Source organism: Tympanuchus pallidicinctus, unplaced genomic scaffold (assembly GCF_026119805.1).
Source record: "Tympanuchus pallidicinctus isolate F22 unplaced genomic scaffold, pur_lepc_1.0 scaffold1, whole genome shotgun sequence".
Taxonomy (NCBI): Eukaryota; Metazoa; Chordata; class Aves; order Galliformes; family Phasianidae; genus Tympanuchus; species Tympanuchus pallidicinctus.
Window position 1 is genome coordinate 55,300,597 of NW_026294618.1, and position 27,678 is coordinate 55,328,274.

General features: G+C 40.1%; 1 protein-coding gene and 1 long non-coding RNA gene across 9 annotated transcripts in view; one reads left to right on the top strand and one right to left on the bottom strand.

Moving 5' to 3' along the window:
- The window catches only part of LOC128076837 (uncharacterized), a 32,574-nt gene extending 6,889 nt beyond the window's left edge, over positions 1 to 25,685 (top strand). Inside the window, exons 3-4 of one of the 5 annotated variants that reach the window (XR_008204679.1) lie at positions 22,476 to 24,092; positions 25,194 to 25,685. This is a non-coding gene — a long non-coding RNA (uncharacterized LOC128076837). Of the gene's footprint in view, positions 1 to 8,710; positions 11,478 to 22,475 lie in introns of those variants that run through there. The other 4 variants (XR_008204676.1, XR_008204677.1, XR_008204678.1 and 1 more) reach the window with 4 other exon arrangements.
- On the bottom strand, positions 5,436 to 27,678 carry IL20RA (interleukin 20 receptor subunit alpha). Of its 4 annotated transcripts, none has more exons than XM_052674761.1 (7): positions 27,520 to 27,678; positions 15,095 to 15,224; positions 13,230 to 13,408; positions 12,454 to 12,641; positions 11,205 to 11,349; positions 10,531 to 10,670; positions 5,436 to 8,412 (listed from the first exon to the last, which is right to left on the bottom strand). In XM_052674761.1, the coding sequence occupies exons 1-7, from the start codon at positions 27,605 to 27,607 to the stop codon at positions 7,483 to 7,485; spliced, it is 1,800 nt and encodes a 599-aa protein (XP_052530721.1). In that variant the 5' UTR covers positions 27,608 to 27,678; the 3' UTR covers positions 5,436 to 7,482. The 4 variants fall into 4 exon arrangements, with proteins under 4 accessions (XP_052530721.1, XP_052530731.1, XP_052530752.1 ...); XM_052674771.1 differs by having other exon boundaries at positions 12,454 to 12,626; positions 27,520 to 27,676; XM_052674792.1 differs by having other exon boundaries at positions 15,095 to 15,193; positions 27,520 to 27,645.

Consider the following 27,678-nt stretch of genomic DNA (forward strand, 5'->3'; position numbering starts at 1 on the left):
TAAACCAAGACTGGGGAGGTTTAGATCAGATATTAGGAGGATGTTTTTCATCCTGAGGGTGGTGACACACTGGAACAGGTTGCCCAAGGAGTCTGTGGATGCCCCATCCCTGGAGGCATTCAAGGCCAGGCTGGATGTGGCTCTGGGCAGCCTGGTCTGCTGGTTGGCAACCCTGCACACAGCGGGGGTTGAAACTACATGACCTTTGGGGTCCTTTTCAACCCAGGCCATTCTATGATTCTATGATAAAAACAGAATTGTTTTCTTTAGTAACTGCTTAAATTGTAAAATGTGTCCAGGATCATACGGGAAAATGTAAACATACTCAGTTTAGACGGACAAATATTTTGGGCTGTTTTTAAGTCAGATGAGCAGAGACAGATAGAGCACACCATGGGTTTAAGTCCAATGGGGTAACAGTAAATAATGTTGCAAAATCTGAATCCTTGTGATCTTTAGTAGAGCTACAGTTGCTTACATTACAGGAAGCAAGGAGTTGTCCAAGGAATTTTTTTTTTTCTTTTCATTTTCTTCTTACAGATGTGGGGTAAGAAATAAATGTACAAATAGATATAAAGTGTTTGAGAATAATTAAACCAACATCAAAATGCATTAAAAAAAAACCCAGATAACATTTTCCAACAGAATATTGGTGAAAAAACTCTCTCTTCAGAGCTGTAGATCAGCACTTATGCAGGGAGAGCTCTGGGCTAAGCATGCTAAGAAAGAGCAGAAGTCTGGAAGCAGGCACAGGCAGTGAGGGGCAGGACTGAGACACTGGAGCACAGGTGGAGGGGGCCCATCTTGCCCAAACAAGGGGTTTACAGAGAAGTACCACTTCTCTCATCCTATGCCTCATCTGTGGCCAAGAGCAAAGGGAAGATGCAGAAGCAGTTCTGCTGATAGCCACACAGCCTAATGGGGTTTGCCTCTGTTTAAGCTGAAGCAACTTACAGTGTACTGTAGCACTGTCTGGAAACTTTCACAGACCTAAAACAGGACTCTGCTCCCTAGCATGTTGAGTGTCTGCTTTTCTCAGCCTCCCTACTGCACTGTTCTACTTAGACTTGGAAGAGAGCAGCACTGCAGGCTATCAGCATGGGGCATGCTATGTCAGCATGCCAGCTGACTTTGGACAGCTGGAAGATATTTCTGGAAGCCAGTTTTTGGGAGGCAGAGCTGATGATGCATGTTTATGGCACAGGCTGGGCTCACCAGTGCCTGTGTGAGTTGCTGTGAAATAAGGACAGTTCCTGGCACGACGGGCATTGCTGTGGCAATTCCAGATGCTGGTATAGAGCTTCTGTCAAGAGCAGTGCTAGCTCTCTGCTTGGATAAATAACTGTAACTTTGACAAGGCAATGAGTGAGGCCTTGGACCTTGGAGTGAGACCCAGCAGGCAAGCTGGTATGTGCTGTGGAATTAGAACTGTTCACTTTCTGCTGGTTTCTCAGCCTGCACAGAGCTTACAATAATGTCACAAGCAGTGGCAAGCACCAGCATTCACTGCAAGAAAAGTGTGATGGAAAAACATTACTGTTATGTAGGATATTGCTCCTCCAGCAGAATGGATACAAAAGGTGGAGCTGAGGAAGAGTTGGGGGAATCTTGCGAAGCTTTTGATCCCTATTCCTTACCTGAGGTTCTCACAGCTATATAGTGCTAAGGAGTAAGTCCTTTTCTTAAAACCTAGCTTAGACTAGGAAAATCTGTATCAGCTAAACTGATTCTAGAGGTTTTCAAAAACAGAAGTCTGTACTTTTTCTTCCCTTTTCTTTGAACCAGAAAAAGGAAAAGAGAGTGAGAAATTAAGAACAGTTCACTATTATCATTGTATACTACATATACAAATTACCCAAATTATTTATGGTTTGTAGATAACACTAAACATGAAAATGACTTCCTACGCTTACTGCTATTTGATCCTGGGCTGATGAAGCTTGAAACCTATATGCAAAACCAAAACAGCAAAATCTTAGCTTATTGCCTTGTCTTCCCCTTAAGGAGACCATTGGTATTTCGCACGGACAATGGGAGATAGTGGGATGGTTTTAAATCGTAGACTTTGTAAAAGTGAATCACATCAAACAAAAACCTGCAGCTAATTAAAAAATATGATGCTTGGAAAAATGGTTAATATTCCGCTGTATGGATGAACCACATTTCTTATTTGAAAGGAAAAAAAGGATTAGTTCTCAAACTTCATAGAACATGTGCATTGTTCTACCATCTAGCATATTCTAGGTCACAAAGTATCATCTAACTTTTAGTATTATTGTTGAAGAAAGACAGGCTTGTTTGAAAGTTCTATACAGTCACTTGAGAGTTTCCACAGCACTTAGTAAACAGTTGTTCTTGTATGTGATTTGTATTCAAGCCGTGGCACAGTTCTGTTTAAATTTCTTTTGCTTCACTTTTCTATCACTTGGTCTGCTTAAGCCTGTAGCTGCAGGTCAGGCCATAGAGAACTCTGAGTTAACTCTCTTTTGATAAAAATTGATAGAATTTGTCAGTATCAAATTCAGAAAGTCATCTTTCTTCAGTGAAGCGCTTAAAAATAAGCTTCACTTACATTTTAATTTGAAATCAGTGGAAGTTGAGTACTATCAATTAATAATGTAACTTGAAGAATTTCTTGTTTGGGACAAATATGTTTTTGTATTGTGAATTTCCTAGGCCCTGAGAATGTTTTTTACAGCCCTTGCTGGATTCCGTAGCAAGAGCTGTGCTATCTGTTCAGCAGTGCAAGCAGCTTATTCCAGAGCCTCATCTTTCCTAACCAACGCACTGTTTGTGTGTTGCAAATAACTGGATCATCACTGATGCTAATGCACTGCTGACTTCTCCAAAGTGTAACTTCTTGTCCGCTGCCCCTATCAGAACTCTTTCTGATCTCACTTTTGCAGAGAACGTGCTCATCTCAGCTTTGTCCAGCCACACATGCTCCTTTATCCATCCAGCAGAGCAAGAATGCAGCAGTTCTCTATTAGGTGATTGGAGTGCTCTGTGAAGTCCAGATTGCTTGCATACAACAGATGTAAAATTTGGCTACCCTTATAAGAATTAGATCACTTCTCTCCATGTTATCCTGCATCTTGTATTAGGCAGTTATCATGTTTTCCTCATCTGGCTAACTTCCCACACTGTACGGGTTCTCAGTCTGCAGTCAGTGTTGTACTATGTGCACAGCTCAAGCTGTATTTTTGCAAGCCATGTTTGTATTTTTCCATCAGCATGTTCTCTTTGTGCAGTAATTTTTCCAGAGCTGCTGTAAGTCAGACCACAGGTGTATCCTGTGCTCAGATGCCTGTTTCAGTCACTCCTTCAAGAACCCTGTCACTCCCTCTGAATTGTAGGCAGCAAGCCACATTTACAATTACAGTTCCTTTTCCAAAATTGTGTGTGCCCACACCTAGCTATCAGTTTCATCACCATTAGAACTCATTTTTGATAGCTAGACTTCCTGTTTTTCAAGTTCAAAAGAGCACTGCTAGACCTCCATTGCAGCATTTACCTTCTATCTTCATGACTTTGCTTAGTTTGTACACTGGATACTATTTTTCTAGTAGTGGCCACATCAACTGTACAAACAGAGGTAAAGTGCTGTTTTTGTTGCTGTTGTGCTTAAGAAGTGTATGTTCTTTTGTACTCAATGCACTATTACTTAGTTCTAATAACCTCCCACATTGTTTCCAAAATCATAGACTTCAAGGCTATAGGTAGGCTTGTGTTTTAGTATAGTCTATATATATAAACTTGCTTTTTGCTGCATTGAGTTCATTAAATGTGGCTAACCAAAGTTTAATGAAGTATTAAAGACTGAGAAAGCATCAGTTCTCTTACTGCTCGGATCTCCCATGTGATTAATAGTTGTTTGAAATCAACCCTGTTGTTTGAAATCTGTAGGTAGAGTAACAGTTTGATGTGGAAGTATTTTGTTACTTGCTGACTGTTTGACTTGCTGAAGCTACCATACCTGACCAGCTGCATATAATTAGAAAGATTTAAGGCAAAACATGAATGTCCTTGAGGGTAATAAAAATGCTCTCAACAGTCTACTGCTATAGTATTGCTCAAAATTAATGCATGTTTTCCTTTCTAATCAATTCCAGAACTTGGCTAAGTAACTAGATAAATTATTTGCATATAAAAGAAAGTTATTAGCACTTTTCCCCTTCTTTTTTTTTTCCAGTTGTGATTATCCTGAGAAAACTTTGGAAGTATATCTCATGAAAACAAACAAGAACTGCTTGCATAAAAAACAAAACAAATTAAGATTAAAAGGAAGCAAAAAATGCATTGCAAATATATTTGCTCAGAAATTAGCTACTATTTTGAAACATAAATTCACCACTGAATCATAGAATGGGTTGGAAGGGACCTTTAAGAACATCTAGTTCCAATCCCTCTGCTATAGGAAGGGACACCTCCCTCTAGACCAGCTTGATAAAGCCCCATCCAGCCTGGCCTTGAAAGCCTTCAAGGAAGGGACATCCACAACCTCTCCAGGCAACCTGTTCCAGTGTCTCATCACCCTCCCATTTTCTTTCTAATATATGATCTAAACCTATCTTCTTCCAGTTTAAAGCCATTTCCCCTTGTCCTGGCATTCAAAAAAAGTCCTTTCCCAGCTTTCCCGTTGGGCCCCTTCAGCTACTGGAAAGCCACTATAAGGTCCTCCTGCAACGCTTTCTTCCCCAGGTTGGAGAGCCACAACTCTCTCAGCCCCTCCCCATGGGGAAGGTGGTCAAGTCCTCTCTTCTTTATGGCTCTCCTGTGGACCCATTTCAACAGCTCGATGACCTTCTTGTGTTGAGGGCCCCAGAACTGGACACAACGCTCCAGGTAGAGTCTGATGAGAGCAGAGTAGAAAGGCAGAATCACTTCCCTTGACCTGCTGGTCACACTTCTTTTGATGCAGCCCAGGATATGGTTGGCCTTCTGGGCTGAAAGCATGCATTGTTGGCTCATGTTGAGTCTTTCATCAGTCAACACTCCCAGATCAGGGCTGCTCTTGAGCAATTCTCTGTCCAGTCTGTACTTGGCTCTTGGGATCGTCCCGTCCCAGATGCAGAACCTTGACTTGGCCTTGTTGAACTTCATTAGATTGGCATGGGCCTACCTCTCAATACCATCCAGGTTCCTCTGCATGGCATACTTTTCCTCTAGCCTGACAAGCAGCTTGATATTGCCACTCAAATTTGTGTCATCTGCAAACTTATTTATCGTGAAATTTTATCCTGAAAATGCAGCTTGATTACAAGAATCTCAATACCATACATTATGATCACAATTAACGTTAGCTGCGAAGGTGATGCCTTTTTTCAAGTGCAAGAGAGAAATTAATTGCTACACAACTGAACTATAAGTGGAAGGTTAAAAAATACAATTATATGTGCAGGAAGAGGATTAAATGACCAAAGAACTGGATGAAATGAAGTTGTATGATTTATTTATCAAGTTCTCAAATTTAATCAGCAGTGACATGATCGCGGTATGTGTCTTTGCACAACTATTGGGGCAAAGTTTGTTGCACACACCAACAGCTGGCAAATAAAACCAGAGAAAATGCAAACCAAAAATAAAGATGCCTTCCTTTTCAAGGAATGTTGGTTGGCAGCAGAAACAAACTAGTAGGGGAGTTGGAGCATCTTCGCTCTTCTGTATGAAAGACATACAAGATGAACAATTAATTGATCTTAGGACAGGAATAAGTGAATAAAATTCAGTGGGCTATAGGAAAAGAAAAGGAAGTTATTCATTGGGAGGAAAAAAACAAGTGCCCATATCACAGAAGACAACTGGAAGACTGTGATCCCAGAGGTTAGTTAAGAAATCTTTAGGAAATAGTGGGACTATTTTGGATGGCTTAATGAAGTTGGTGTGTAACAGGAGAAATTCTGTCCTTTTCCCAGCTTCTCAGATGACACTCTCCAACTATTTTCTTGTTCCACCCTGAGCTGTGACCTTCCTCTGTGAATTTCTTGAAAGAGAAATACATGATATAAGCATTTAGATGTAACTAGCTGCAAAATATATATCCTTGTTATAAAAACAGTTGAGAGGTTTGGTTTTTTTGGTTTTGTTTTTTTTTTTTTTTACATCAGTAGTCATCAGTGTGTAATGTTTGACTGTCATTTCTTGTTTTAAAATCTATGACTGCAACTAAGATATTCCAGAGGATGAATACTCAAAGAAAAAGCCAAAGCCCTGCAGCAAATAAATTACTGGAATAAAAAAAGATATTGCTAAATTTCTTCCTTCAAAATTACACCATGTATTGCAGGTTATGAGTATTAAACACAACAGAAAAGTTTTCTCTTTTGTTGTTTCTCCTTGAAAACTAAATATATCATTATTGTGATTTACTCTGGTGTTCTAAAGAAAAAAAAGTCTGTTAAGAAAAAGAGGGTCCAACAGGCTTTGAAAGGAAGTGTCACCTGCCTCAGTAGGTAATTTCTAGAATGTCTGGTAATTTTACTATCCTAAGTAAATATTACAGAATGTGGATAAAAAGTGAACTTGTTTTGAAAGTCCTGTTTTGGACATCAGATAGGAAAAGAAAGCTCACCAGGATGCTTTCTGGGTCTGCTGTGTTAAGTGGGATGTACCTGGAAAAGCATTGGTGAGCCTAGAGCAGACTTCTCCATTTGAGCTAGTCATGCTAGCCTGCCATTAAAGTCACTAGGGAGGAACAGTCACTTGCAGGACGTGAGTCATTTCATCATGAAACAGCTTCTATACTGCTAGTGGCTAAGGCTGGGTGAGGCACAGGCCATCCAGTAAGACTGCAGGTGTATTACTAAATTCCCCCACACCACATTTTCCCTCAGAGTAAAATATGACTAGTGCTTGCCACCTTCTCCACCACGTTTTCTGAACCTGCATCTGTACCTGCTAGAAGAAATTTTGTTGGATGTGTATCTGAGCAGCAGTAGGGAAGTGACCGTGCATTCCAGTTGAGTCTTTCATGAAAAAAAAAGATTAGAATGTCCTCACTAAATAGAATGTAGATAAAACAAAGAAACCATATATTGGAGGTGCCCTTCCACAAAAAATCAACTGCACCCATTAAAACTAGCAGGAATGAGACATAAAAAAGGCTATGTTGTGTCAAGATACGTGGCACATCCCAGCAAAATATCATACTGTTGCTTTTTATTGCTAGAAATAACAGCTTTCAAACCAAAATATTTTGCTTTAGTAGCAATTACAATATGCACCCTTTTTACAGAGATTTTTATTTTTTAAAAAGAAGGTAATCTCACAACCATTATATTTTACCAGAGAGGTATATAATGGGAGTTGAAATCACCAATATCATGCCTGCAAGTTGTTATAAGTATCATGAATAAGTTGTTCAACTGTGACGGTTCTAAAAACTTTCAATACATTAAGATATGTTTCCTCTGCTGAGTCCACCATTCTCTCTGGCAAAGTAAACAGGGTTTTGTGATTTACAGTATTCTAGAAAATCTTTGTTCAGTCTTCCATTTCTACATGCAGTCCCCATTGTTCCTGAAATTGCAGCAGATACATTCCTTGGTCCTCAGACGGTTCTTCAGATACCTGTTTCTCATACAGTCTGGACAAAATTCCCTCTTTGTTAGGAACATCACTCTTAAATACTCCTTTACACACCTCATTTTCAACACTGAACCAAGTAGGAATATACAATCTGCCAGTGTGTGGGTCCCAGTCTACCAATATGGTCTGTTCACTCTCATTCTCTGTGACACCATGTGCTATTTTTCCCAGCCAATGATAAGATGTCTGCCCAGATTTTTCATCATCTGAGTCCACCAAGTTGATGCAGGTCTTACCAAGCAATTCATCCACTGCATCAGCCATCTTCAGTTTAAGTTCCTCTAATTCCTGTCCCAAAGAAGGGTCTGCTGCCCTCACCTCCAGTTGGGGGCAATATGCCTTTCCTGTATTAAAATTAACTAAGTTTCCCAAAGCAGTCTGTGGCTCACCTAGTTCCCCGGGTGCAGAAGTCTTCTCTTTCAGACTGAGTTCTTCTAGGTTTTGACCAGGACCGAAGTCTTCAGCCCTTACGCTGAGTTCATACTCTACAGTCCCTCCATTTTTTTGTCTCAAAGTATTCTTTGTTCCAGGCTGGTCATCCTTTGTTCCAGTTTTGTCCCCCTCAGCTAAAATGTCCTCTTCTTGTGAAATCTCTTCATGAGAAATATCCAGCAAGTATTTTATTTCCAGCACTTCTTTTGGAGACAAATCTCTCCCTTCAGTGCCACTGTAAACAGCATAATAACGGGAGCTTTTCATTTCTGATGGATGAATGGATTCCTGAGAAGGTCTGTGCTCATCCACATTAACTGTGATAAGGTTGACCACTATTTTTTCACAAGGTATAAAAACCTTTTCCTTGCATTTATCAGTATAGTGCCATACCTGGAAAGCAAAAGGTATTTTGATTTAAGTATAATAAAAGTACCATATTGCTTCCTCTTACACTACTGTCTGTAAAAGATGAGGCTTTCTTAGACCATATTAGGAGTGAATAATTCAGTTTAGGGAAAAAGGAAGTTCATCATGTATACCTGTAAGATTGTTAAAATGCTCTGCTTTTGTCCTTCTGTCAGAAGTAAAAGTATGTTATGATCAGCTCTAATTTCCTTTTTCTCATCTTCTCCATGCCAAAATAATGGTTAGAACAATTCTGTCAAAATTCTGGTTTTGTTTCCACCAGCACAAAATCAAGTGACTGAGAAAACATCGGAACTGCACGTGGGTCACAGACTACAGAAATCTATTCCACTCTCTTTAACCAGCAAAGAGGAAGTGCAGTCAAAACCACATCCCACACAGTTGGTTACCATGCTAAGGTGCGACTTACAGAGGATTAAATAATACCAAGTTTCCTCTCAGAGAGGGAAAATACAGCAGTGTACAGAACCTGCACTCTGCGTTTGCTCATAGGCTGGATTTATGACTGCAATAAATGATCTAGTTAAATAAACAGTATACGATCTTTTTGAAATGACTAGTATTTCTAGCATAGATAGCAGATAGAAGCACTGTATAGCAGACATTAAAAGAAAATGCAATAGAATAACAGCCATGAAAAACTGCACTTCAACATTTCAAACCTGAATGGAGGACTAAAACGACTAATCTACGTAGTCTGAAAGATTCCCCGGGTCAGAAGTGCCAGACCAAACCAAATTGCTTATTCTGCCTCCCTGTGACCACAAGTGATGGCTGTGTGGAATAGTCTGTAGATTGAGAGAAGCAAAATCCATCCCTAAAACAGCAGTTCCATATTCATTATCTTTACATGAGCTGAATTAAGAGGTGCAGAAGTAAAACTCAAGCTTTCAAGCTGAACATAAAGTTCACTGGATGCAAAAAAATCCCAACAAAACTTCCCAAAGACCCACAAAAACAACACAATGCTATAAGAGAAAAGACTCCTGGAGTTGGAGTTTAGTCTACTTTTGAGTGGGAATTTCTCTTTAAGTAGTCCTAAGGCTGTGCACCTTTGTCCTTCTAGCTTTCCAAACTGTGGCAAACTGCTACCTCCCCCTACCATGTCCTGTACCCCAGGACAAAGCTGGCACCTTGTCAGTTGCAGGTGTTTTGGCACATGCCTGACTACACTGCAGCAGCAGCTGCTCTGCTACTTCCTTCTGACCCCTTCAAGAAGCAGTCAGTCCGTCTGAAAACACTTCTCTCATCTCTGCTGCTCTGGATTTCTTTAGAAAGATCAAAGTGTTGAAACTACCTCCCTTATACCTCCCACCACACCGTGTCGTGCAGACTGGATTAACATCAGAGCTCATCAACTGCACTTTTGTGATTGAGCAACTTGTTTACAGATAGATAGCTGTAAGAAAATTTCATTGGGCTTATTGGATGGAAACAGATAACGTTTCGTAAACTTCATGTGTTCCTTCCAAAATTTAACCAACTTTAAAGAGTGGTTCTAAGAAATCTGCAAACACTTTTACATAGAAAGTGTCTCTGGGGAGTAAAAATAATAGAATTTGCTTGTTGGTAATTTACTGGATGCAAAAAAACAGAATCCAGTATATGAACGAACTCTTGAAATTCAGATTAAATAACCTTTCTGTGCTAAAACCTTCCCAAATACATGAAAATGTGGCAGCACCTAGTAATGATCCAAGAAAATATCAAGGCGATTCTGCACTGCTGAATTACTTCCTCTTCTAGTTTCTGATTTCAACTTTTTGTTCACTAACTCTCTTCTGTGCTTCTTTCTGAATGCATTTCAGGAGTGCTGACTTCCTACAGAATCTGCCTCAGTTCATCTCAGACCTTGCCTGAACCTTCCCAAGCAAACAGATCTATTCCAATCTTTGTTACCCTTGGTCATCTTCTCATATCTAGTCACAGTTGCTAACTGGAGTTATTCCTCTGTTTTATAATCGACCAGAGTGGCAACTAGAGATTTCATTTGCAATTAGCCTTGGTTTCCTCCTGGAAAACGCACAACTCTGCCATGAGATCCAAAGCTGGCAGCATCATCCGGCAACAAAGAATACATACCAGGCTTGTTGGATGCTTCTGTTTGCTGACATGAATGTACCTGTGCACACAGCAGCATGCCACTGAAGTGAAAAGGACAGCTAGCACGATAGGCAGAATGTATCCAAATACAACTGTTATAGTCTCATATGTTGTTTTATCTGTTAACAAAGCAAAAGTTTTTGTTGTACTGCTTAACTTCATAATGTATTCAGACAGTAACACTCACATTTACCATATTGCTCTTTGGGACATGGGATGCAAATATTTTAAATAAAACAGGAATTTACAGGAAATCGGGCAAAAAAAAGAGCTACAGAACAATCTTTTATTATTTTATTCTAAACAGTAAATTAAACTATAAAAAAAGTAAAAAAAAACCCTGTAAAAATAAGTAACAATCCCTCCCTCTTGCTCTCCTGTTGCTAGTTTCTACCCCCTCAGATTGTCCCAGCTCTGTCACTCCCAAGCATCATTCAAAGAGAAAAAAAAAAGATCTCATTCATTGAGACTCAAGCAATGCACAGCCTTTTTTTCAAAGGTACTGTCTTATCTTTCAGTCAGCAGGACCCAACTATGTTTTAAAGTCAAAAATAAGTTCAATAGTGTGAATCTACAGAGAGAGAATAGACAGAAAAAATTACAGACTCATTCACCATTTTCTCTAACTCTGTAATTTGCCAGCTTACACGTACCTTTCAAAGTAGAAATGCAGTGTTCTTTGGAAAACCCACTGTGTAGAAGAGGTGTAGTGACATGGATCTGCGCACTGACACAGTAAGCTGTTCCAGGTTCTAACCAGGGCACAACCAAGGTGCTGTTGCTGATGGAGAAGAACCACTAGAAGATACATACAAAAAAAGTCTGTCTTTCCTCTTTAACTCCTCACATACAGAAAGGTAAAAATGTTATAGATAAAATTTGTCACGAGAACACATTTCCCGAAATAAATAATAATGCTCCAATAACTGCCAGCCGTATCCTTTTTTTTTTCCTAATGCAATCAAAACTCAACATCTTCACTATGTCACATAATCTCTGAATATTTTATCTCCCATTCAATCACCCTTCTACTACTACTGCACAACATCATAGTTTATGTGAAGTAGGATCACGTATCATCACCAGCCCACGTTCTCATGCTGATGTTGCAGTAGAGATAAAATACCACACTAGCCCCTTCCTGATGTGTAGGCAAATGAAAGGCACGTGATACAGGTTCTGAAAATCTTTCAAATTTGGATGTTCTGGTAAAGTTAGGAGCCATAAAATAAGTTTTTATGTAGGTCTTGGAATTCAAAGTAACTGCTCTTTGTCAAGCTAATGCTAATCTCAGCATTTTAATATACCTTTGACAGAAGGGGACTGTTTTGGTGTAAGACCCTTTCTCCTCTTTTCTGGAAATTCAGACATTTGCTAGATAGGTGTTGTGTCTGGAGGACAGGAGGAGAAGAATGGGTATTTTTGTGAATAATCACTAACTGCCTCCTTATCTACTCTGTTTTTGGTGAAAATTACTCCCTTATGGAATTTAAATCTGGAGAGAGAGATGAATGAAGACTTTCAGATGTGGTGGCAAAGGATGCACTTTGTTGCGACGTGTGGTGAGCCTGACTGGCTGGGGAGAGACTCTGCTGAAGAGGGCTGGGATAGGCAGAAAGCTGAACGTGAGCAATCAATGCGCCCTTGCAGCAAAGCAGGTCAACAGCATCCTGGGCTGTGTCAAAAGGAGAAGATTCTGTAGGTGCTGGGAAGGGATTATGCTCCTCCACTCAGTGCTCATCACACCACATCTAGAGTACTGCATCCAGTTTTGGTCTGCCTGACACAGAAAGATGGACAATGATCCTACGGTTCCTGTCATGTTATGAGCCCTATTTCAGTTCTTGGTGTTACAGTGCACAGACTTAATAGGTAAAGTTCTGTAGCATTATCAGAGCTTACTCGTTTCTTTGTCTTTTTCTTGAGGACAGACACGTTGTATTGCAGGCCAGGATATACTTGAAGCAGAGATATAGATTCTCCATCAGGACTTCTCCACTTCTCAGGAACAGTCAGTGTGATTGAAATAGATTTCTCGGTAGAAGACACATTTACCATAGGTGGGCCAATTTTAGCTGGAAAAATAAAAACTTATAAGAAATAGTTACATGAATCAGAAGATTTGACTGTGCAACTTCTTAAAGGGAATCATATTAAATTTTTGTAATATTTTGGGTAGTCTAAATAGAACCTTGAACAATTTATTTATACTGATATAAAAATATCTTCCACATAAGTAACTGAAACTTCACAGTATGAAGCTAAACACTGACTTGGAATTTTGCCTAGGAAGTTCTGTGACTTTGCAGAACGTACAACATCGAAACTCAATTTGCTAAAACAAGCTGAATTACCAGTATATTGTCAGATTATCTGGTAGAGATAAGAGCTATGATGCTTTAGAGTACAATTACTGTTTGGTTTAATAGGGCCTTTTCAAAGTCAGAGTTCTTTATAAAGTATATGTACCATGCCCTTTTTTCCCTTTGAGTAAAGATTTATTACAAAAAATTACAAATTACAATGACTTCAATTACTGCTGCTAGCAGCATAAATCTCAAACAGCAGCAAAAAAATCTAAGCATACATTAAAATATCGCATACTATGAGGATGCAGTCTGAGCACACAGTATAAACTAAGGCCATGAACACCTGGCTTTGTGATTAGCTTTCCTTACTGTCTGTAAGAGGGTTAAATCGTGTTGTCTCTATCCAGTTAGAGCACTTCCCTTTTAGGAAGGCTTTCACACTCGCATAGTATTGCTCTTCATAGTCAGCAGTCTCACTGGAGAGGTCACACCATGTTGTACTGATATTCCTGCATTCTGGCTTCCTAATCCACTTGCCAACACCATATCTGTGTTGAAAGAGAAAGAGAAAGGAGCTGTACAAATGTTCTTGACATTGTATAATTCACCTGATTATATACAAAGAAATGATGATCAAGCTGATAGAACAGTTTGCCTGTTTTGCAGAAATGTGCTATTTCAAGGAATTCCCAACTTCAGCTGAGATAAAAACATGAATTCTCAATGAAAAATAAACCAGTGTAGGTCCTTTTCAAAAACAGCAATAGGTAACTGCGATGTTAACAATACCACATTCGCTTACATGGAACTCTCAACTTCAGTCTCCACAGCTTTGGCTTAAACTCTAAACACATGAGAACTGAGTCAAGGTAACTATGTAATGACAAAATGTTCTGTAGAATGGCCAGTGGCTCTTTCTGCTGCGTAAAGATGTGTGCTAAGCTGTTGATCACTTTTTTTTTTGTTTAATATAAAGACTCCATCCGTAATATGATGCATTTCAAAATCCTTCTTGTTGAAGCAGCAGCATTAACAGTAACGCTTCAGTACTGATCTTAAGCACAAGCAGAAGAAATCCAAGTTTCCTTGGAAAATTTATGCCTGGATTATCTCAGGAGCTCCCACTCCTCAAATTCACATTATGCTAAGAAGAATCCCAATTTAGCTGCTAATTAATAAGGGAATGTGGCAGCATCTACACAACTGCATTTTCAAAGTCTTGCTCTTCTAGCTAACTGGAGATACAGATGAGTATTTTTGTATTCTGTGTGAAAGATGGCCCATAACTACGACTACTCTACTGCTGACCTGTAGTCAGCACAGCTAACACTCTCTGAGTTTTTTTATCTTCTATATGATTATTGTTCATTTCTTTACAGTCAAGAAATCTTGCCTATCTTGCCTTTCCGAGGGATGTGTTACTCCTCTGCTAGCACAGATGGCAAGATCTGGGAAACAAGGTTGCACGCTCTAACTGCTAAATCAGTACAAGTTGCAGGAAACTTCTGGAGATCTAAATTTGTTTTAGTGTCATGAAAAAGCTACCAGACTGGGATAAGACTAGGAGCACGATAACATCCATGTCAACAGAACGACACCTATTTACAAGTTAAACTTCCAATACTGTTCTTACGATGACCTAGCGCTCTCTTGGTGGCAATGAAGGAAATGGATTCTGGTCTTCACTCACATTCCTTGATATCCTATGAAGAGTCAAGCTCTGTTTCTGATCATGTTACTTGGTCGTTTATAATACTTGAAAACTTCATCAGATTGACACCCAAACTGGAGAAGCTTTGGGGATTGAAATAAACCTGTGGATGTTGAGTCTGTTAGAAAAGACTGATGAAACTGTGTCTGCTTACAATATTCCTTTAAATACTACATCCTCAGATCCATTCAAGCATATATAGAAGGCAACTATGATGCCAATTCACAGCACTGTCCCTGCTTATTCCTTAGCTTCATTTCTGCCGAATGCCCTGAAAGCTTCAGGTTACATCCCACACTCCTTTCATAGGAAGAGTTTCCTTATAAATTTCTTTTAACTGGATCTGAAGTAAGCAGTACCAGAAGTAAAAGTTAAAAACTATATTGCTTAAATCTAAGCTATGCTTTAGTTCTTCTTTCTTTACTTTTTAGCAGCCCTATCTTGCAGGAAGATTTTTTTTTTTAAATTTAAAATGCTAAAAAAAAAAACAAAAGTGAAGGATACAATAAAGAAGCCAACTTACACTGAATATTTCACATTGTAGAGTACTCCATCTCCTGTACCTTCTGGTGCTAACCAGTGAAGGACATTCTTCATGTTTGTAGATTCAAAATGAACATTCCTAGGGTTGGGCAAAGAACAATACAACTCTCCTGAGAAAGAAAATAAGAAAGGAACAATATACACTAAGAATGTGCAGATTCATATACTTCAAAGTTAACCAAACAGGAGCTTATTTTTTAAATAAGTCATAAACTGCTACATACTGCCTTTATTCTCGATTAAGTCAAAAAGCAAACACTTACTGGTGTGTCACTCATCTAAATTACGGTTCTTTGAACCATAAATGAGCAAAGTAAGCAAGTCTGAGGACTCTTCAGAGCCTAGTTTCCTATGTTCACATTGCTAAATTACTTGCAAAGCAGAGGAATTTGGGGCTGGGACAGAATCCCAAGCTTCAAGCTGCGAGCCAATTCCCAGCAACTTCGAGCAGCCCTGAGAGCAATCCTGAAGCTGCAGCTGCTGGGGAGCAGCTTCTTGTGCAAGTGGCCATGAGATCATAATAAGGAAGAGAAAAAGTGAATCTGTGGTCTTTCAGGACTTTTCAGAACCTTCTTCCTCCAGTGATGCAATTTGAGTTTTTAAGATAACAAAAAGTGACAAAGAAAGGAGGAAATACAACACATTAACATGAACAGTGGGAACCTATCTGAATGAACAGACTCTGACCTTAAGCAGACCTTATTATTTTCTTGGTGATATATTTCACTATTACTAAAGTGTTCATTCTCTTGTATGAATTGCATATAACATACCATGTGTAACACATAGCTGCTTTTATAAGTAAAAATCACCACCATTTTCCTGATTAACTGACTCTTTTGTAGTTGTCCTTGAAACAGTCAGAAAAAGCTGTTCTGTAAAGGCCAAATATTTAAAATTGTCATGGTTGAAATCCTGGGTTTTCCAAGCCTCTGTTTGCATATTAATGTTCAAAAGAAACTTCAGTATAAGCCTGCATCTCTATCTTCAGCTTTCCATAAACCTGTGTATGGAGCATGTTTCTAATGTTGCTCTCTTTTATTCCCCAGATCTTCGCCAGTACTCAGTGACTTTCAATTTCTTTTTTTTTTTCTTATTTTTCTGGAGAATGAATCTTGTCAAGCACAATCCTTAGGGCAAGCTTACTTATTTACCAAGTGGTATGTAGAAAGTCCTGGACACAGAAATGCCCAATGACTGTAATCTCACAAGGGCTCAAATTACAGGTTCAATTAATGAAATCAAAAAGTTTGAGATGCCAGAGGATGTAAAAGCAGCAGAAAGAGGCTTCCAAGAAGGTTTCGGCATTTGCTTTACTCTAACATTTTCTTCCAAGCGGGAGATAACCCAGAAAATAAAGTTTTACTTTCCACCAAAATAAATGTCCTCCACAACCTCCCTGCTCTAGGTGAAACTATTCCAAATGTCAGCATGAAGCTGCCCAGTAAACATCCTAAAGTTGGCAACGTTTGTTCAGTGGAGAAACAATTAATTAATTAATTAATTAATTAATGTGCAAACTATTAAGAAGAACAAATCAAAATCAGTGTTACATAGATTGCAAGAAATCATCCATGCATCAAATTTCATCATTTGTACCAAATCCCTGCAGTACTGTTGATAAGACTACAGGGAAGACATCAATTGTAGGAACAAGAAGGGAAAAAAACAGAAGTGACACAGCCCTGACCAAATCCTGGAGAAGGCAACTGGGAAATCTGTGTAGAGAGCAGGGGAAGTACTGAAGCACAAATAAACTTTCTGTTGCAATTCCCAAACAGGAGGATATAGAAAATGGATTTATTTCTTAGGTTGAGGGGAACCAAAGGTATAAAAAGCTTCTCATTAAAAAACACTGAGGTAAAACCTGAAAGACCAACAAGGAGAGAATTAAGAATAAAATAAAGTACATACTGAAGGGTCTGAAACCCCCCACAGCCAAGATTAAAAAATCCCAAACTAGCAGCAGAAGAGGAAGAGATATGTCTCTGGTAACAGACTCTCTGAGGGAGGCATCTGCTTTGCATTAATTACAAGCAAAAGAGCCATTGAGCACTGCCCCCCCCCACACTGGTTCCTCTCTCTGGTTAGGATGGACCAATGCAGATGCCTCTCCCTCCCTGCCCTGGAGATGGCAGCCATGCTGATCAGCCCCCATCTCTGCTTCTTTGGCAGTGAACTTACCAGAGATAGACCTTGTCAGGGAGCTGGGGCAACGCTGCAAGTCTTTACATGAAGGGACAGTTTATCCTCCATGTCATCCATGAACAAGGAAAAGAAGAAAGGAAGTTCAGTTTCAGATAGAAAGAAGTCCCAGCAGAAATGCCTGATGGGCAGAAGAGAACGCACGAGGCTGACTATCTGGAGGGTTCTGGATGTTTCAAAGGGCAGATCAGAGTACTATCTGCCACACAACACAGCTGGTTCTGCCTAAGGGTAGTGGGACAGGTGGGATCTTAAGGTCACTGCCAGGCCTGTTTTGATAAGCCTCATAAAAAATTAGCCAGTGTTATATCTGAGTTGAGTAGAAGAAAGCTGAAGCCTTCCCTGTCGGTTCACATTTCATACTTTTTTTTCTTTTAAAGTTCTATAAAATGTGGGGCTAATGCATGGTCAGTGAATGGAACCAGCCAGCTCATCACAAACAAAGCAAATTTCTTCCTCTGGTTTTCTAAATGGTTTTGTGTACCTGCACCTTTTGACATCTGCCCAACCTTGAATAAAAACATTTATATTCCTTAAGCACATTTTAAAGTAGCAGGAGTCATGAACTTATGTGTTACACTCAAACATTTTTAAACTAGTAACATGTGTTTTTTATATTTTTTTTTTTCAATTTTATCTCTGCCTAACGTGGCTTCTGATGTGGTAAATGAAGTTTCAAAACAGAAACACTGACTGCAGTAGATGAGCCAATCTCAGCCAACAGAACCCACAGGCTCTATCTTTACAAGATCTAAAGCACTATCACGCTGCAAACACACTCCAATTTACCCCAAGTTCAATGTGATTTGGGAGCAGAGGGACAGAGACCGTTAACTTTCCATCAGCTGCTATGGAAGAGATTTACTTTCTCTATGTGTTTTTTGTAGGTGCATCTGTTTGCTCCATGGATAAACAACGCATGTTTTTTAGTCCTCGATTCTACATCTGTAAAACAGGAATAAAACTGCCATACTCCACTATTTCTATGAGAAGAGCTAAGAAAGAATTCCTTCATGTCTCCATGATGCTCTGTAACATCAGGAGGCATGTGCATAAAATAGAGTAGACATAGCTTGCATCTCCCAAAGTTATCAGCTGCTTATTTCAGTATCTCATCTCTAAACAAAATATAACCCACCATACTCCAATTTTCTTTCCATTAATGGATTAATAGCATGGATGTCACGTGTTTTCAGTTTACAGTGGCCTACATGAGAGCACAAATCAGTCACGCAATGTGCTTTTCTAGGTTCAGCCTGTCTCATAGATAGACTGCAATGGCTGTCATCACTTTCCAGTATAATGAAATAATTTCCTTTATTTATTTATTGGATGCGAAAAAAACCTGGAGCTCTTATTACCGTGTTTGGAAATACTGTAAATCAAACCTTGAGCAATGGTGTTCTTCATATCTTTATAATTCTTTGCACACCTTGGCTGGAAAGAATGTAGCAATATAGGCTTGTAAATTTCACCGCTGCACTGAAGAGCCAAGTCCTGATCTTAGAATACACTACTGCGAGGCTCTTCAAAACAGATATGACTTAGCCTGAAAACACCTTCACATGTGAGCGAAAAAGCCCACTGACGTCAGTGAGACTATTCACATGAGTAAAAGACTTCACAGCAGGTGCCTCATCCTCTCTCTGTGAAAGTGCCTGCTGGGTTGAGAAATGCGGTCGGTTTTAAGAGCATGCAGCTCAGCACCATGTACGTGCCTTGCTCAAGTTGTTAGTGCTCAAACCTTGGTTTCGGGTACAGCTACGTCTATCTATACACACCTGAATATGTGTGTGCACACCTACACAAATATAAGCACATGTAATTTCCAGTTGTAACTATTATCTGCTCAGTGTGTCTGCTTTCTGTCTGTACAGAGGCAGTGTTGCCTAATTCAGTGATAAATGGCTGTGTTTAATGTCAGTGTTGCAGGACAAATACAGCTGCCTCAGCTCTCTCACTGTGAACACATTTGTTAACGTGTCTCTTGATTTAGACAACATAGCAGCTGCGAAGTATAAAAATACATAAATGCACAAACATATAGAATTGTTTTTTTTAAAGTTATAGGATGGGGAGAAGACAAATAACCACTGAAAACTGAGCTGTTGCCACAGAAACGTGTATGGTTTTAGTACTGGTGTTTGACTGTGCTGCTCTCAATACAAATGATCACCTGTTGTATTTTACTGTGTCATGGCAACGAGGATTGCTGTCCCACCAAATTTTCCAACAAAATAAAATGACTTAGAAAGCTGGAGCATTTCTCTAGACAACTATTCGATGTAATTTAAGTCAGTGAGAGATGTGGAAAGAATTAAAACAGAAAGGAGAGTCTTAAGTCTTACTTCAACAAAGCTTTTTCGAATACCTACGGCAGTAAAAAGCAGGTACTCCTCCCTTATCAATTTCCTCTCCACAAATGAAGAACTCCTCTTCTGACAGTGACAGAGAAGACTTTGGCTTCAATTGCTGTTGCATTTTCCTATGCAGAGTAGCCCTTGGGACCACCTCTGATGGTAGCGGCTCCTTTGCCTCAGGCGCTGAGATTAAGGGCATCACAATGGACATTTGCTCCCCATGCCTTGTGATTTGCAGCTGTCACTTCAGAGCCGTTGATCTAATCCAACTTGCACATGTCCACAAGGGAGCAGACATTCAGAGATGCCAAGTTCCTGATTCACCTTTTCACTGGCATCAGAACCACCAGTGAAATGGCAAGTAAAGTAGGAGCAATGGAGCACACTGGATGTTCACTCCTGGCTGTGCTGTAACACACTGCCCTGTCTTTCTGTTCAGCTATGGGTGACTTCCACCAAATTCTTGTGCAATCTTGCTTGCTCCTTCTCTGCTGCTGAATTCATACTCTTTTTTTCTTCCTCCAGCTCATCTGCTTAGATGAATACATTGTTTGAAATGAAAAATATTGCCTCAAACACATTTAAGTATATTATAAAAATGGCTGTACTCAGAACAAGTGTCCGCTGACATAACGTTTAGTAGTATTTGCTAGCAGAGCACTATGACTGTCTTTTCTGGCATATCTACAGTCTGAAGCAAGTTGGCACTGGCCATGCAGGAATGCGAGGGAGTGCATGAGATAGTAAACAGGGGAACTGAGCCAAAACGGGAGCTCAGAAGTTACAGAGAGGAAGGGAAACCCCACAGAGCCAGGAATACACGTTAGCAAATGTCATTGCCTGATATTAGTCATCTTTACAACAATTAAAAGAGATGAGTTAACTTTTTTGTTTGTTTGTTTAACAAAGTCAGCCTGAAAGATTTCCTCTGTGCTGATTCTTATGAGCTCTTTTCTGGAATTCAACAGATTGTATAGTGAGGAGGAAGAGGCAGGCAGGAGTCACTGAAGCATCCCTTTCTCTTGGTGGGTGCTGGAGCACTGGGACTTCTGCACATGAAGTTGGGCTAGTGAAGCTCTTTTACTTCAGTGGTGGTGGGAATTGGAGGAGGACTGTGGAGGTGATTTCCTGTTGTAACCATAACAGTGCTCAAGACGTAACCACACAGCAAAATCTTGCCCTCCCAGAAGAGAAATCAAACCCACCAGTAACAACCTCTTCATAACGGGTATGTGGAAAAGGGAGAGAAAGATGGGGACAGAAACAGTGTCATTGGACTAAATGAAATTGAGATGGTGGAGCAGACAGAAAAGCAGAAATAATGGCAGAAGAGGTGGGAAAATGTGAGCGACAAGACCCAGGTATGTGGATTTGTTTGAGAAGAAAATAGACAGGTTGCCATTGGAATCAGGTGAAACTGAGCAGATCACCTGGAAAAGGAGTGAGGGTAGGATGAAGAGAGGGTGCCAATACAAGGTGTGGCCTGCCTTGCCATTTTCCAGAGACCCAAGTGCTTCTTCCCCACCACTTTGAAAGTTTGCAAGTGCAAGGGTAGAGCTCATATTACCCAACAATGTCTTACTGCAAAAATATGCCCCTGATGCAGTCAAATAGGAGAAAGTTACTGCATGTTTTCTATTAATCTTAAGTGATCAATATTGGAATGAAACAAGTTGATAGAAAGTCTAAGATTACTCATAACCCCGATATGACTTTGAGAATCATCACTCATCAGAGGTGTGTGGGTTTTTTTTCTTTTTTTTTACAAAAATGAAAAATACTTGAATGATATTTTATTAAGTTTGAAATGCAGAAGTATTTTTCTATCTAAAATAACTGTTAATTTTAAAAGCTCATTTGCTTTTCAACAGAGATGTTTTGAAATTATATATTAAAAATAGCCAAACTGCCTAATGTTTGAGGATTTTCTTTTCTCCTGAGAACATATTTAGCATGAAAAACATCTGCTTATTAGACCAACTACAACCCAGCAGCCAAGAAAATGAGTGCTTAATTCAAATATTTCAGACTTTTTACACTTTTCAAAATGCAAGGGTTAAGTAAATTTCTTTTTGAAAAGGAATGTTGTAAAACTGCTGCTGTGTCAGAGTTATCAGCTGAATTCTGACACAACGTGTTGCAATCCTAATGTACCCTTTCATAAAGTATATATTTACATAAACTGAGCCACTATTTAGTGCTTATATCTATAAGATAGTGGCTGTTCATTTAGAAAGGTTAAGATTTTATTTATTCCTAAAGGCTGTTGTTCCTCGCTCTCCAACCTACCAACAGCTTGTCTAGACAAGGGGTTTTGTTTTTCTTGAAATCTGAATTAGTGAAATGTTATTTTCTGAATCTACGTTTTCCCTCAGACAAGAGATTGAATGTGATGTCAGTGGAAGAAAAGCCCTCACTTCTGAGGGAAAGCTAGCTCTAAAAGGCCAAGCACTTCCTTCTGCATCAGAGAGCTGCGAGGCAGGGCTAACGCACCCAGCATGCTGCACTACCTCATCTCTTGTGCCTTTGAGAAGCTAGTGCTTGTAGAGAACTCACAAGAACGGAAGGTTTTCTGGGGTATCTGCCCATTTCTGCTAATCTCTGAGGTACACACTGGTGTGTTTCAAGGCACTGTATGACTGTTCAGAGTGCTCCCACGGTAAGTTCAGATGTGAACAAGACAGTGTCATTTAATAATAGGTATGGGATTATTTTTAGTTTCTTTCCTGGACTTCGCAAGTATTTTCTGTTAAAAACACCAGACATGATTTTCTGCCTTATTTACCCCGTCTACAGGTCCAAAGTGACTTCGCTGTACAGAGGAAGTCATTCAGTGTAATCATCTACTTCTTTTACAACTTAGGAAAGCCTCAGAAATACTATTCAAGGTGGCAACACACAGCTGGATCCAAGGGACAGTGTTTCATTTCTGAAGTTCAGTGGAAGAGCATACACATGTATGTTTTTCCTGCCCATGGACTGTGCCGATGGAGAAGTTCGCTGTTGATCATGTTTGACTGCTACAGGTTGATTCACAACTGAGGAGTCACACAGCTCTACTTCTGTCTGTCCACTACCTTCTCACAATGTGAAAAAGCTGCCAGCAATTATACGTGTCTCAGCCCTCTCTAGGCACAGTTTTAGTGTTTCTGAGCCACATCCTGCACATTACTATTCTGATTCAGTACACCCTAACAGCAGGATATTGATATATCTCCAGAAAGTACAAGGAGAGCCAAAAACCAAACCACATGAAATAATAAGTATTAGCCTTACTGCTCTCTCCAGCCCTTACAAGTCTACTATGAAACAAAGTACCTCCTTTCACCACAGAGCTTCTGAGCATGGAGTGTGATTAAGCTCAAATACATAAACCTGAGTAACCTCTTTCCCTCTCCTAAAGTTTTCGTAACTCTTTTTTGGACACGTTTGGATTTCCATCACAGAAAAGGAAGTGAAAAATGGGAGGCTGAATAACAGCTCAGCTGCCATCTGAGATGTAACTCAAAATGCTGGGCAATGAAGTAGGGGAAACTATGGTATTTCTCCTGTCCTTTCCTGTACCTTAAAATACTCTTTAAGTTAGCCAGCCAGCCAGGAAAAAAACAGATGAATATAATCGTCTCCAGTGATCTATTTTCCATGAGAAAGAGGCAGAGCTTATTTAATCTATTCATATGTAAACTGCCCTATACCTCCAGTTCCACATCCCACTGCCAATTCTTTCTGCTCCATCTAATTGTACACTTCAAAATATGATGAACAGTGGATAAAAACTCCGCAAATTACTAGTACACAAAGAACAAAGCACAAACAGATGTGCTGTTTAAACACAGCTTTCTAATGAAAAGTCATTTTTATCTACAGATAGACTTGATTTCCAAAATTCAGGCTTCTACAAATCTCAACTTCTTAAACAAAGATCTTGTTTGGGTTATAAAGGATGACCTCAGCTACTAATCTTCTAGTTGTAGACAATCAACACCAAATCTTGGAGAGAAATCAATCAGTAAAAATCAATTTGTACAAGCCACAACTACAAAAACAAACAGAAACCACACCACACAAATACAAATGACTTGAGTAATACTAACCACTTGCTTGTCTTGGAATTAAAAATACAAAAGCTGCTCGAGAACAACTGTGAAGGAAGGATAAGATTATAAGCTAGTGAGGTGCACCTCAATGGTAACACTGGGAACTGCAAAACATATATAAGTTTTGGGCTTTAATCCCAGTTTCCCAACAGCATTCAAATTTCTCTATGGGATGAATTACCTACTCTCACTATTTACATCCTTAATTAACAGGCAATAAGAATTTGAAATTGTGGAAATTGTAAGCAGAGCCAACACATAGGGCACAGACTGTGGCATTATCTGAAACAGCCTGACCAGAGACAGCAGGTCACAGGTGAGAAAATAAGGGTGAGTTTTTCAAATATTCATATATTGTAGTCTGCTTTCAGCCAACATATCCTTTTAATTATCGCTATGTTGTATTTGTTCTTCTCTCCTTCACGCTGCAGAGAGACAGAAATAACAGAACACAAAAATAAAGGACACCAAAATTCTTTCTGCAGAACACAAAGCTCAGCCTTTCCATACAATTCCACTATTAGCAATGAAGCTTCACAGCACAAAAACATCACAGAGCACAGGACAATCAGCCTGTGTATAACACACATGCTGCATGCCTTTAATATGAAATATCAGACACTTCAGTCTGCTATTTAATACCTCAGCTAATACTTACTGGCTGTGTATGCCTAACAGATCAGCCTTTTCTCAGATCCAAAATACACCTTAGATCACCTGTGTCAGTGCATAAACATCTCTGCACTGTTGAACTTTGAGATCGGCTTTTCTTTTCTGCCCTTCCTTCAAAAAATTCAGATTTGGTGCACGCCTTCTCAGCGAATTACTGTGTGTAGGTGAGGAGGAAAAGAAGCATATTATTAGTGTTGGAACATTGCCCGCCTTTTGGATGGCTTTCACAGGATAAAATACAATGCTTGGACAGAAGCAAGATTCCGAATCTCAAGCTCCATAGCTTAACTGCAGGGCCCGTACTGTGATCCAATCCTTTTATTTTGTATTTCCCAGAATAATTCCTTTATAAAAAGAGAAGTTTTGTATGTTTCAGCATTCTAGTGACTGTGAAAGAAAACAAATCTGCTTAAAGGGATGACTGCTTCTCAAAATGCAGACATTTTTTAGTAAAAATAAAATACATGCCATGATAAAGTGGAAGAGGAAAGAAGCAAATTAAACTAGATGTCTCAGTGCAGACCAAATAATTTATGCCACGATTAGAGAACATTAAAAGGGGGAAGCTTTCAATATCCTACCATAAGATAATTGGTACATCCACCTTCCAACTCAATTGCATCTACAGCTATGTCTACATTGGTGAATAAAGCAAGCCAGTACAAGTAGATTTCTTACATGGAAATATCAATGTTGAAAAAAAAGAATCTTTTCTAGACTTATTCCATTATTTTTTCCTTCTAAGATTGTACTAGCTGTACTCGCATTAGATGGACTCATGCAACACTCCTTCCAGGTCAGCTTCATCCAAGAGAAACCCAATGCTAAGAACGCTTCCCAACATGGAGAAAAGTAGAGTAAGTGCAAGGAATGAGAGATCTGCTTCCAGAGAATCACGTGCCTCTTCTGAATGGAAATAGCAAATGTGCCTGAAGTTCAGCACAATATGTCTGTTTTTACAGTACAGAATAAGTATATGTCTACTAAGATAGATATAATGGTTTCTCTAACTACAGAAAAACACGGTTAAGGAAACCTCATCTCGAAGTATATGGAAGGACTTAAGATAGAGTTTGGTAAATTCTTAGAATGACATTCTATTGCTTTCAAGAATCCCAGCCTTCCTTCCCTAACCTTGTGAGCTGCTGGAAAAAAAATTGCTAAACTGATGTGTAAAGAGAAACTGCTGCATCTCCTGATCCTGTTAATTAAACAATGGATTTTCCTTTGTTTTTAACTTCATTTTCCATGCTTATGCATTAGTACTACAGCACAGATTTTTAGCAGTGAATGAAGTACTAATTTCTAAAAACCCAATGAAGTACAGTAGTAAGTGTGCACTGCAAAGTTACCTGTGAGGTAGGCGCACAGCCCCAGACAGCAGTACCTAACTTTCAGAGACCCAGACAACAGTTAACATACACAAGTAAGGCTAGGACTGTATCCAATAACACACCATAAAAGGCTTCATGCTTGTTAACTTGTTTGGAGATTAACTAAATAGCAGACTCCCAAAGAACATGCAGAGTACAGACCCTGCCAGATGCAGGAACCCAGGTCTGTGAAGTGCTGCTGTCAGACTGCTTGCCACAGCACCTGGCCCCTGCGTGATCTGCTCCTAGAACAGCACCAGACCCAGCCTTTGGACTGCTGTGGCATTTGCAGGATTGCCTCTGCTGGTGACTGGCAACCCAGGTTTGTTCTGTTGGAGGAAAAGACCCAAAGGAGATTGATGTACCTATAACCTCACTGGTGAAAGAGAGCGGGAGAGCTGCTACGATGGATCAGCACCTCATGTGTTGTTTTTTTTTCTCCGTTCCTAGCAAAATCCTGACAGAATGTATTAATACAACTTTTACTGTCTTGCACACCAAGAGAAGAGGTCTAGCTAAAACTCAGGACTGTGCAAGATATTTCCCTCCTGCCTTGTAAAGCTACTACCCAAAGCCAACTCATCCCCCTTGACATTTTTCTAAACCTTCTCTGGAAGTTATAGAAATTTTCCAAATACTTGACCCAGTGCTCAGCAGACCCTGACAAGGTAAGCACAGCATGGTCGGCTGCCTGGAAGGAAACTGGCCCTACGGGAGGAACACATGGCTCTCCCTGAGAGCCAGACAACTGATGCATAACAGAATAGTCTGTCAAATAAGCTAATTGAAACTTTTCTCAGTAATGCTCAAGAGCTGGGACGAAGAATGCCCTTAATACAGCCCAGCTCTCATCAGATCTAGAAGCTTTGCTGTGAATTTAGATGGGAAGATCATCCTCACATACTTAGCTTGGGCAGTAATATTTGCAGAAGACAGCCAGAGAACGAAGACCACAGCCTTCTTAGAAGCTCTGCTAATCTCCTTAATGCCTTGCATTGTATATACTGGAGGGATATAACAAAGAAATCCCCTGAGATGCTTCTGGCAGCAGCAGTGCCCCACCACAGGCATACATTCAGCAGCTTAGGTGTATGAGCTTATTCTCACCTGGTCACATCTCTGCTTCTGCTGAAGTCCTTGCTAACCAGACCGCTCGCTCACTCGTTCCAGCCACCACTCCTCTCCTGCTCCCCCCTGTGCTGCCCTGACCTAGGCTGCTACGGGGGCACTGCTCTGCTCTGTTGGGAGGCACAGCCGAGACTGGCACACAGAGCAGAACTTGGCCAAAACTCAGCACGCCCCATGCTGTAACCTGTCTCTTACTGCTCAGGTGGGACCCTGAGGGCTGGTGGCTGTCAAGCACAAAGGAAGATACTAGAAGTATTAAGGGAATTAACACAAAGTATAGAGCAAGAAATACTCCAAGAGAATGCCTGATTACTTTCAAATTATAACTGAAAGTAAATTAACATTCAGAAAACACACAGAGTTGTAAAACCTAATTCCAGCACAGTCATAGAGAAGATGAAGGAGCCTTAAAGAAACACACGACACTCTTCTCCCACCTAAACATTAGAGGACAGAAATATGGAAATTGAACCGATGCAAAGTGATTTAAAAAACAAACAAACAAACAAAAAACCCACAAACAAAACAAAATTCGCCGAACCCACGGCATCGCATCTCACCCAAACTCACCTGTGTGCGCCGCGGGGGGGGGCAGCAGGAGCAGCGGCAGCAACAGCGGCAGCCAAGCCGCCCCCCGCCGCGGCTGGCGGGTGCCCATGGGTCACATCTCCCGGCCAGGGCGCACAAAGCTCCCGCACCGCCACCGCGCAGGAGCTGGGGCAGGAGCCG

Excerpts from the sequence above, each read along its gene's own strand:
- IL20RA (XM_052674761.1), bottom strand. The coding sequence starts at position 27,607 with ATGGGCACCCGCCAGCCGCGGCGGGGGGCGGCTTGGCTGCCGCTGTTG. Across the intron at positions 12,642-13,229 it reads ATTTAACCCTCTTACAGACA|TTTTTATTTTTCCAGCTAAA; the intron begins GTAAGGAAAGCT and ends ATTTCTTATAAG. Across the intron at positions 11,350-12,453 it reads AGAAAAAGACAAAGAAACGA|TGGTTCTTCTCCATCAGCAA; the intron begins GTAAGCTCTGAT and ends TGTATCTTCTAG.